Source organism: Salvia splendens, chromosome 5 (genome assembly GCF_004379255.2).
Source record: "Salvia splendens isolate huo1 chromosome 5, SspV2, whole genome shotgun sequence".
Lineage (NCBI taxonomy): Eukaryota > Viridiplantae > Streptophyta > Magnoliopsida > Lamiales > Lamiaceae > Salvia > Salvia splendens.
Genome location: NC_056036.1, coordinates 16,300,272 through 16,310,903, shown reverse-complemented (window position 1 = coordinate 16,310,903; position 10,632 = coordinate 16,300,272). Strand labels below are relative to the sequence as shown.

General features: G+C 40.2%; 3 protein-coding genes across 3 annotated transcripts; 2 read left to right on the top strand and 1 right to left on the bottom strand.

Moving 5' to 3' along the window:
* Positions 1 to 223: 223 nt before the first annotated feature.
* LOC121803217 (1-acyl-sn-glycerol-3-phosphate acyltransferase BAT2, chloroplastic-like) lies at positions 224 to 2,032 on the top strand. Its single transcript, XM_042202913.1, has 4 exons — positions 224 to 388; positions 471 to 877; positions 1,042 to 1,143; positions 1,576 to 2,032. Exons 2-4 carry the CDS (start codon positions 551 to 553, stop codon positions 1,828 to 1,830), a joined length of 684 nt encoding a protein of 227 aa, XP_042058847.1. The 5' UTR covers positions 224 to 388; positions 471 to 550; the 3' UTR covers positions 1,831 to 2,032.
* Positions 2,033 to 2,555: 523 nt separating this feature from the next.
* Positions 2,556 to 3,401, bottom strand: LOC121804574 (the record flags this gene model as incomplete). The annotated part of the gene is made up of 1 exon (XM_042204180.1): positions 2,556 to 3,401. A coding segment is annotated over exon 1 (846 nt), but the record flags the coding sequence as incomplete, so codon positions are not given.
* A 1,118-nt stretch (positions 3,402 to 4,519) lies between these two features.
* LOC121804844 (probable cyclic nucleotide-gated ion channel 5) lies at positions 4,520 to 10,417 on the top strand. The gene is made up of 8 exons (XM_042204541.1): positions 4,520 to 4,910; positions 5,652 to 5,734; positions 6,028 to 6,613; positions 7,011 to 7,223; positions 7,953 to 8,263; positions 8,702 to 8,813; positions 9,297 to 9,533; positions 9,609 to 10,417. The coding sequence occupies exons 2-8, from the start codon at positions 5,676 to 5,678 to the stop codon at positions 10,302 to 10,304; spliced, it is 2,214 nt and encodes a 737-aa protein (XP_042060475.1). The 5' UTR covers positions 4,520 to 4,910; positions 5,652 to 5,675; the 3' UTR covers positions 10,305 to 10,417.
* Positions 10,418 to 10,632: the final 215 nt, after the last annotated feature.

Sequence of the window (10,632 nt, the reverse complement as noted above, 5' to 3'; positions counted from 1 at the left end):
TTTGATGGAGATTTTTACCTTTGCTCTATTATCTTGATCCAGTTAAGAGAACTTGCCTAATGTTCTTGTTAGGGTCATTTTTGGAAGTTTTGCTATATTGCTGTGAAGTATCTGCTAGGCTACAATCTACATGTGATACAGTCTTAGTGCTATTAATTGCTCTTAATTGGTTTTCTTTTTGCTTATGTAGATGGTCATCCACACGAAACAATATGTGGTTTGAGGAAAAAACATTATCCTTTTCAGAGCGTTTTGAGCCATGAAGAGGAGCTGCACAGAACATATAATGGTTGTGGATGTCGTAGAAGGCGAAGAGTTTTAAGGGACTTAGTTGTTAGATCTGAACTTGCAGATGCCGGAACTGCTGGAGCTTCATATCCATCATCGGGTATGCTTTTAGTCTGGTCTATTTCTTTTTAAGTTGGAAATCTTCTTAGTCCCACCACTCACTTTTCTGATCCTCATTGCAGAAATTTGGTTCAATTCAAAGCTAAGAGGAATTTGCTTCTATATTGTAACATCTCTTGCTGCCATCACTTTATTCGTGCCAATGGTTCTACAGCATCCACTTGTCCTAATGTTTGATCGATATAGAAGAAAAGCCCAGTATCTTATAGCTAAAGGCTGGGCCTTTTTGACGGTGTCTCCTTTCTTCAAGATTGAGTACGAGGGATTGGAAAATCTCCCTCGAACTGATACCCCTGCCATGTATGTGTCCAACCACCAAAGCTTTTTAGACATACATACTCTTCTGACCCTGGGGATAAGCTTTAAATTCATTAGCAAGACATCAATTTTTCTTTATCCAATTATTGGATGGGCTATGTTTCTACTGGGTGTCATCCCTTTAAAGCGCACAGACAGCAGAGGCCAATTGGTATGTGATACCTCTTTTGATATTATGTCATACTAAAGTAAGTTTGTTGTTCAATCATAGACTCATATTCCAACTAGATAAACTATGGAACATGAAATAGGTTTTTCCATCTAGTTAGGGGATTAACTTGTAAGTATATTAAATAGAAACTACTTTAAATGTAGGAATGCCTTAAGCAGTGCATTTCCCTGATCAAGAAGGGCCCATCGGTCTTTTTCTTCCCAGAGGGCACTCGAAGTAGAGATGGAAAATTGGGTACTTTCAAGGTATGGTTTTTTTTTTTTTTTTGCATCTTAAATACTACTCCAGCATTTATGGTTGCTTAAATTAAGCTGCAAATTTTCTTTGATTGGTAGTCATAATTGTACCGCCGATCATTTATGGTTTGTGCATCCTTTAAAGTCCCTTTCCTCTCGAGGGATGCTGACATGTTGATTTGAAATTGCATAAACACTGATAAATCATTAATTATTAGCCTTGTAAGAATCTCTAACCTCAATAAACATATTGAATACATGATGCAAGGAAACTTTGTCTAGTATGTTCAGAAAATCCAGATTGATTTAGTCAGCATGCAGGGACGGTGTACCTGAGCAATATATGTTGGAATAACCTGTCACCTTTGCTTATGTGAGCTCCCCACATATTACACTGCATATTTCCATTCAGTACTTGATCGATGGTTGATTAATTTGTAGAAAGGAGCTTTTACTATTGCTGCGAAGACGGGGGTACCTGTTGTTCCAATTACTCTGATTGGAACAGGCAAAATCATGCCTCCTGGAATGGAACGAGAAGTGAATCCAGGATCTGTGAAAGTTATCGTTCATCCATATATAGTAGGAAATCATCCGGATGAACTCTGCAAGGAGGCTAGAAATATTATTGCCCAGGACCTTAACAATTTTGTTTCTGTCTCTAGAAAATTAAGATTTAGAGGAGCATTGAGATAGTATGAGATGAGAGCTTTTGCTCATCCGCCATCTGTTCCTTTGTATTTACTGGTTTTAGCTGGAGTCAAGAAATTAGTTCACTTTGTGATAACGTAGGTCCTTCGTGGAACTGTCTCACACAGACTAGGAGTCGTCAAATGGTATGATCTAAGCCCATCCACAATAGGAATAGCCCAGCAATAGCCCAGACATAGCCTAGCCACTGCCACATCATCAGCACTAAAAACCCTCCTGCCACATCATAAATAGCTCAGCCATAGCCTAGCCACATCATAAATAGTCCAGCCACATCAATAGCCACATCACTAATAACAATTATATAAAATGACATAATTAACAATCACTCAATATACGGAATTTAATTTACGAGACATATATGGGAAACATTAATAATACTATCCACATCACTACTAACAAATATATACAAAATGAAATAATTAACAATCACACAATATACGGAATTAAATTTAAAAAGTACATTAATTAAAAAAAATTACATAATTAAAAAAAAACTAACGTCGTGCAGTCCTCCGCGCCCATAACTCTTCAATTAAATCCTTTTGGAGTCGAATATGAGCCTCCGTTTGGCGCATGTCGGCATGTGCTTGGAGGCGGCCGTCTTCATCGTGGGGTACCCCACTCCGTACGTTAGGGGCGGCTACGCCGTGGCTTGGACCAGCTTCATTATCGTCGTTGGCCCAATCAGTCAGTTGCCCACCTTCATCTTCGACAATCATGTTGTGCATGATTATACATGCGTACATTATATCAGCAATGCAGTCGACGTGCCACAAATGCGTTGGCCCCTTAACTGTCGCCCATCGAGCCTGGAGCACACCAAATGCGCGTTCCACGTCCTTGCGCGCCGACTCCTGCCGTGCCGCAAAGTAGGCCTTCTTCTCATCTCCTGGGCATCGGATCGTCTTCACAAAGACGGGCCACCTAGGGTATATCCTATCCGCCAAGTAGTAGCCCATATCATGTCGGTTGTCGTTGGCGACAAAACTGATGGCCGGACCGACACCCTGACACTGCTCGTTGAAAAGTGGCGACAAGTTGAGGACATTGAGGTCGTTGTTCGAACCAGCTATCCCAAAATACGTATGCCAAATCCACAGCCGGTAATCAGCTACGGCCTCGAGGATCATCGTGGGATTCTTTCCCTTGTAGCCGGTAGTGTACATCCCCTTCCAGGCGGCGGGGCAGTTCTTCCACTCCCAATGCATACAATCTATGTTGCCTAACATCCCTGGGAACCCATGCTGTTCCCCGTGCATCCGCAGCAAATCCCGGCAGTCATCGGTGGTAGGGCTTCGAAGGTACTGATCACCGAATATTTCAATCACGCCCTGACAGAAATACTTCATACACTCCAGGGCAGTCGTCTCACCGATGTGGAGGTACTCGTCCCACATGTCTGCAGCGCCTCCGTAGGCCAACTGCCGGATTGCCGCAGTGCACTTTTGAATAGGAGTGTGGCCGGGTCTGCCAGACGCATCGTGCCTAAAGCGGAAATACAGATATCGTTGCTCCAATCCGTTAACAATACGCATAAACAGGGACCTGCGCATCCTAAAACGGCGCCTGAAAAGGTTGGCATTGAACCGCGGCTCCTGTGCGGAGTAGTCTTCGTATAGGCGCTGATGTGCAGCTACGTGATCACGATCAATCACCGCTCGGCGGTGTACCACTGGTCGAGGTCGAGGTACCGCCGGCTGCAAGGCCCTCTGCATCCATTGATCAATCTCACGGTTCATATAGGCCTCTAGCGCTTCGTTCATTATACGCTCGTACTCCTCAGCATCCCCACCACTACCACCGGTGTTACTCATTTCTAGGTGTTGATCTGGTGGGGGCGGGGGTTGGTGGTGGAGAGTGTCGGCAATGCTAGCAGGTGGTGGTTCTGGGGGGAGGCATTGGCGAGCTTATTGTTTATTACTCTCGGTTTCATTCAAGATGACTACTTTCTAGTAGAGGAATGTCTGAGGCCAAAAGTTTTGGGTTTGAGTGTTTTGTGTCATGGTCTTTAAATTTTTATTCATTTACCCCGAAAAAAAAAGAGAAAAATGTGGTTAAATATTTTTAATGAAAAGAGAAAGACAATTTATTCCAAAAATAGAAACTGTCATCTTGAATGAGAATTTGTTTTTATTGGGTAATATGTTAATAGAATTACACCTAAATACCAATGATTGGAGCTGAATTTTAAGATTTGGACAGTTATATAAAATCTGAACCACTGCCATCAATCAAATTGCTAACTGGTCCGTTTTGATCGAGTGGAATTATTTATAAAATTAATGGATGCATAATTTGAAAATAATTTAGCTGTTCCCTCTGAATGATTATTGTTGTGTGTATTGCTAAAAGTAAAAACTTACAATGTACTGTACTATAAATAGCATAATGGCAGCAAGCATATTTTAACCAATATTTTTTCTGCAATAAACTAAATTCAACAGCTAATCATATTTAAGCAACACTACTGGTTTAATGATGCAAGTAATAACAGTAAACAATAGTAGTATTAATTAAAAATGAGATTATCGAAATGAGAAATCTAATTAAAAATGACTTCTAATAAAGCGTATATTACTATTTTCTGACTAAATCTTCGAATTAATTAAAACAAAAATCCCTGTCAGTATCGAGGACATATGCGTCATTTTCTAAATTGTGCTCCTCCACTTCCTGCATTACTTTTGACTTCATGCAATTCTCCTCTCTCCTCTCTCCTCTCTCTCTCTCTCTCTCTCTCTCTTCACTACATCTCCCTCTCTCTCATGCTGCTGACAGAAACGCGGATTAATAGCTAAATATATTTGGAATTTTGCTGTGATTCTCTCCTTTTGATCTAGTTGTCAATACTTATCTCCATTTGATTGCCTGTGATTTACTTTGCTTCTCTCCATCTCTCTCTCTGTTAATGAATTTTATTGTTAGATTCTATGGTGGATAGTTTACACTTGTGTTCTGCAATTTCCTGAAGCCTTGATAAGTTTTCCGCAAATTTCGATGGTTGCCGAGCTGACTCTATTCAGAAGATGAATTTGCAGCTGTAGTCGATTTATCCTTTTCAGGTATGATGGAGAAGCAGTTATGTTTATGTTGTAGGCTTAATTGAAACGTTTGTTATGTTAATCGCGAGAATTTGTGGGATACTGAATGTTGAGGTACTTAATACGCAGGGGACAAAACTCTTAGGAGAATTGGCTGTAGGCTAAATTGATGTCCTTAGTGATATGAATTCTCTCGACCGAGACATTGTTTTCTTAGTTCAATTGCCTAGATTTCGGGAGTGTTCTTTATAGCAAACTTTGGGGATGGAGTGTTTTGGGAAATTGATTTTTTTTAATGAACTTTTGTGATGGATATTTGTGTCGATTAGGAAGATTACCGGTGGTGGAATTTGGAGTGACTTTTATAGTTTGGACTTCCTTGCGGTAACTGAGTTAAAAAAAAGTCTTGAAAGACTCTGGTATGCGTATCTCTTAATTTGATCTTGGATTTAGGAAGATACGGAGTTGATGAGGGAATAGTAGTGCATTGTTGCATGCTCTAATCAGTTTTTGACTTTTTGGATTGTTAATCACATTAGGAGTTTTTTACTATCACACTGAGCTATTTCATTTAATTTATGGAGTAAGCAATTTTAATAGTAATAACTTAGATGCTTGATTATGAAATGAGCTTGGTCATAATTGCCTTCTTATGTGCAATAGAACAAAATTAAAATGTACTTCATTCCTATTGCACATCAGAGTTTTTTGAGCATGTAATACCTTATTCAGACTTCTTGTGTCTATCTATTCTGCTTGCAGTCAAATTTGACTTAATTGTACAAAATGTTCGATTGTGGACCAAAGACTCAATACATCACTGGGCAGCGGGACAAGTTTGTAAGGTATCCTTTTCACTTACTTATATAGTTATATTATTCTTGAATTGTAAAAGTTATCTGATTTGCTGGCTTCACGTTAGACTGCTTATGCTAGAGATGCTTTCCTGAGAAAGTGGAGTTTTGAGTAAATTTAATCTTTAAATTTCTTGCAATGGTGGACACTTCTTTCAATCATGAATGTACAATAACTACACGCTCTCATTAATGCACTTGGGACAAAATACTAGATGTTGCTTCACTGTCTTTTACCAGACAAGTGTTTATGAATGTTTTTTCTTTCTTATTTTTTATATTAGATTGGATGACTTGGATTCCAGAGTTTCATCCCCATCTACTTCAGTTGCTGCAAACAAATGCGGCTTGAGTATCGATGGTTTGGGCCGTGGTAATCATAGAACTCCTGCTCCATCAAAGTCCTTTAAGAGAGGAATGAAGAAAGGATCTCAAGGTCTAAAATCTATTGGTCGGTCCCTTGGTTTTGGTGTCTCTCGAGCAGTTTTCCCAGAGGACCTCAAGGTGTCAGAGAAGAGGATTTTTGACCCCCAAGACAAACTCCTTACCCTTTGGAACAAGCTTTTTGTGATGTCATGTATTCTGGGAGTATCTGTTGATCCTCTGTTTTTCTTTCTCCCAGTTTTTAATAAATCAGAAAAATGCCTGGACATAGATAGGAAATTGGCCATCACAGCTACAACACTGCGCACAATTGTTGATGCTTTCTATCTTATTCACATGGTTCTCCAATTCCGGACTGCTTATATTGCCCCATCATCCCGTGTGTTTGGGCGAGGTGAACTTGTAATTGATCCTGGACAAATTGCTAAGCGGTACTTGAAGTGCTATTTCATCATTGATTTCCTTGCAGTGCTTCCCCTTCCACAGGTTAGAGATTGCATTCTTATTGTCTTTTGAATTGTGCTACCGTATCTTTTGTCTTAATCCTTCCGAAAACATAAAATGGCCTTTTATTTACTGATCAGTTGGTGGAATTTTGAACAGTTAGATGATGTCTACTTTCTAATTAGGTTTCAGAATAGCTATAATCTAACCAGAACAGAATGCTTTTGAAACACAATATTCTGAACAGTGCTACCAATGTGGGGTGATAATATACAATGTTTTCTACTTTTCTTCGGCTTATTTCTCCTTTTAATTTTCCTAGTTTTTTTTAGTAAGACATCTTTTAATTAGATGCATGAATCGTATATGCTGGCTGTAGCTTTTGCAGCCACGGAATCAGGGGAGTATAAGATCTCTATTTATTTCTAAATATATGCAGATTGTTGTCTGGAGATTTCTGCAGAGGTCAAATGGATCAGATGTACTGGCTACAAAGCAAGCATTATTTTTCATCATTTTGCTCCAATATATTCCTAGATTCACCCGAATTATGCCGCTCACTTCAGAATTAAAAAGAACTTCTGGTGTCTTTGCTGAAACTGCATGGGCTGGTGCAGTGTCCTACTTGCTGCTGTACATGCTTGCCAGTCACGTAAGCATTCTTATAAACCGTTGTATGACATCTCATATAACCATCTGGCATGATGGGCTTTAATGTTTCTAATTAAGTCATTCTTGCAGCAATACAATGTTATGATTTCCAAAATATCCGTCTTGGACATCCATATCTTTGAACTTTGCATTAGGATGTAGTGACTCCTCAAACATGAAACTTAAGACTGGTTATCATGGCCTAGCATCCATGAAAATTTTTAGTCTCACCATGTGATGTTATGTTCATAATCTGCTGTGCATATAACTGTCTCCTCCTTGTTGCATGTCAGTGAGTGCCCACTTAAGTCTGGATCCAATCCAAAACGAGAACTGTGATTCTCCAAAGTGTTATTCTGCATGATTTTTGGAGAAATTTTATTCACTGCACAGGATACATTTAAATCTTTAACGATCAATTGTTAAGATGTCTTTATACATCGGATTCGGGTCTGTTTAATCTCAATATCATCCATGGATTGTGGAAATCTAGCACATTTGGCAAAGATTTCTGGAATTACTGCTCTTAACATTTGCTACAAGTCTAATTGGTGGATATCTTTTCCTCTCTATATTCTAATGTAGTTATATTCAACAAGCCTGCCATTCTCCTACAGAATTAACTGTATACAGACCAATCATGCTATGCCGGTACACACAATATGATAGATTCTGTGTTTTCATGGGAAATAATAATAAGAGATTATATTCTGTCTTGTATTTTTTGCAGATAGTCGGGGCTTTCTGGTACTTGTTATCTGTGGAGCGTAATGATACATGCTGGCAAAAAGCTTGCAAACGTAAAGAAAACAACTGTACCACTGATTTCTTATATTGTGGAAATCAAGATATGGCTAATTATAATATCTGGACGAACATTAGTGAGGGAGTTTTGAGCTCAGCGTGCCCTGTGGGTGATGAAACCAATCCTCCATTTGATTTTGGTATTTTCAGGCAGGCTTTGGCTTCTGAGATAGTTTCATCGAGAAAGTTCTTATCAAAATATTGTTACTGTTTATGGTGGGGGCTGCAGAATCTGAGGTAAACAAACTTCTTTATCAGGTCACCTGATCATATATGTGAATGGTATAACCCATAATCTTCAAGTACATCGAAGTTATGCTGACACATCATTTTTGCATTTTCACACTTGATTTTATTGCCATTTTACTTTCTTTATCACTACTACCATTTCGGGATTAATGTTGGGTCACCACTATATGCTTATCAGATATGGAGCATCTAGAGGGGCCTTTGTAATTAACAATTTGGCTTTACCTATGAAGAGTTTTCTTAATCTTCTGCCTGCTCTTTTTCCCAATAAGTTGCTTGAAGCTTTTCTACATACACCCTGCGCATGTCACTGATAATTGTATTTCATGGATATTTGAAATAAAAATAATACGGTCAGATAATCAAGGTATCCTCAAATGTGGTGCTTAAGCAAATTAAAGACATGAATCTTCATCTTACCTGCAGTACTCTTGGACAAGGACTACAAACCAGCACTTACCCTGGAGAGTCTATATTCAGCATTGCACTAGCCATCTTCGGACTCATTCTTTTTGCACTTTTGATTGGGAATATGCAGGTAAATGATGATATGTTACAAATGCGAGTATTTTCCTCACCCTCCTCTGTCCAACTTATTATTGATGTAACAATCTTCTTCTTCTCCTCGGTGTTAAGTGAAATAACTCGTACTCCCTCCATCCCATTACTCATGACACATATTCCTTTTTGGGTTGTCCGGTATAACATGACATGTTTCTTTATAAGACACCTTTGTTACTCACATGACTTTAAATAATATAAATTCCTCACATTACTTTTCAACTCCTAAACTGTGCCCAAATGAAATGTTTTATAAATAATGGGACAGTGGGAATAGTAATTCAGGACATTTCTATGCCGAATTATGAAAACAGATTTGATATGCATGTGTCTTTAAGCCCAAGTGGAGGTCATACGATCCTCTGCTGTTTGCGAGTCTTTTATTTCTTTTTATTATGCACAATGCAAATCTTAGATATGTAAATGCCTCAACTTTTTAGTTGCTTTGCTCTTTCCACAGACATATCTTCAGTCGCTCACAATCCGCCTTGAAGAGATGAGAGTTAAAAGGCGTGACTCGGAGCAATGGATGCATCATCGCTTGCTCCCACCAGACCTCAGAGAGCGGGTTAGACGCTATGATCAGTACAAGTGGTTGGAGACACGTGGTGTGGACGAGCATAGCTTGGTCGAGAGTTTACCAAAAGATCTCAGAAGAGACATAAAACGCCATCTTTGTTTGGCATTAGTCAAGAGGGTACACTTCATATTAAAAGTTGCTTCTGAGTGCCTTAGAATTCTGTAGCTAAAAATATTGCCACAATTTTGACAGGTCCCACTCTTTGAGAATATGGATGAGAGATTGCTTGATGCCATCTGTGAGAGGCTGAAACCTTGTCTATACACCGAAAGCACTTACATCGTGCGTGAGGGCGATCCAGTCGACGAGATGATATTTCTCATACGTGGCCGCCTCGAGAGCGTGACCACCGATGGTGGAAGAAGTGGGTTTTTCAACCGTAGTTTACTCAAAGAAGGAGATTTCTGTGGCGAGGAGCTTCTGACGTGGGCGCTGGATCCGAAGTCCGGATCCAACCTGCCGTCCTCCACTCGGACCGTGAAGGCGCTGACCGAAGTGGAGGCTTTCGCACTGACGGCCGACGAGCTGAAATTCGTCGCCAGTCAATTCAGAAGGCTCCACAGCCGACAGGTCCAGCACACCTTCCGTTTCTACTCTCAGCAGTGGCGCACATGGGCCGCCTGCTTCATTCAAGCAGCATGGCGACGCTACTCCAAGAGGAAACTCCTCGAGCTGCAGAGAAAGAAGGAAGAGGAGGAGGCCGGATTAGCCGGGGCGAGCAGCAATGCTGGCAGTGGCTCATACAGCATCGGTGCCACTTTCTTGGCTACCAAGTTCGCTGCAAACGCAATGCGTGGGGTCCACAGAAATCGGAACCTCAAGAGCGCCCGGGAGTTGGTCAAGTTACAAAAGCCACCGGAGCCTGATTTTACTGCCGATGCAGATTAGGTGTGATTTTCTAACTCAAGGTTTTTTTTAAATCGGACTCCTACAGCAAAATATCATTTGTACACTACAACATTTTACTGCTATTGTGAGATGACAGATTATGTTTAAACCAACCATAATCTCTGCTTTCAACCATTTCTTAAGGAATGTGTAAATAATGCATGGGCTTGAGCCCGTCCATGCGGAACGAGTTAGTTGCAAGCCACAGTGCTGGCCGTCTAGCTGGGCTGGCTTGCACTCATGCCACTCTGGGCCGGTTCGCATATATAAACAGAAACTCGTTAATAAGGAAAATATATATATATATGGCTCTCTATACGGCGGCTTT

Coding starts and splice junctions, on each gene's coding strand:
- LOC121803217 (XM_042202913.1), top strand. CDS start 551: ATGGTTCTACAGCATCCACTTGTCCTAATGTTTGATCGATATAGAAGA. Junction 878..1,041: donor CAGACAGCAGAGGCCAATTG/GTATGTGATACC, acceptor CTTTAAATGTAG/GAATGCCTTAAGCAGTGCAT. Junction 1,144..1,575: donor GAAAATTGGGTACTTTCAAG/GTATGGTTTTTT, acceptor ATTAATTTGTAG/AAAGGAGCTTTTACTATTGC.
- LOC121804844 (XM_042204541.1), top strand. CDS start 5,676: ATGTTCGATTGTGGACCAAAGACTCAATACATCACTGGGCAGCGGGAC. Junction 8,264..8,701: donor TGGGGGCTGCAGAATCTGAG/GTAAACAAACTT, acceptor TCTTACCTGCAG/TACTCTTGGACAAGGACTAC. Junction 9,534..9,608: donor GTTTGGCATTAGTCAAGAGG/GTACACTTCATA, acceptor CAATTTTGACAG/GTCCCACTCTTTGAGAATAT.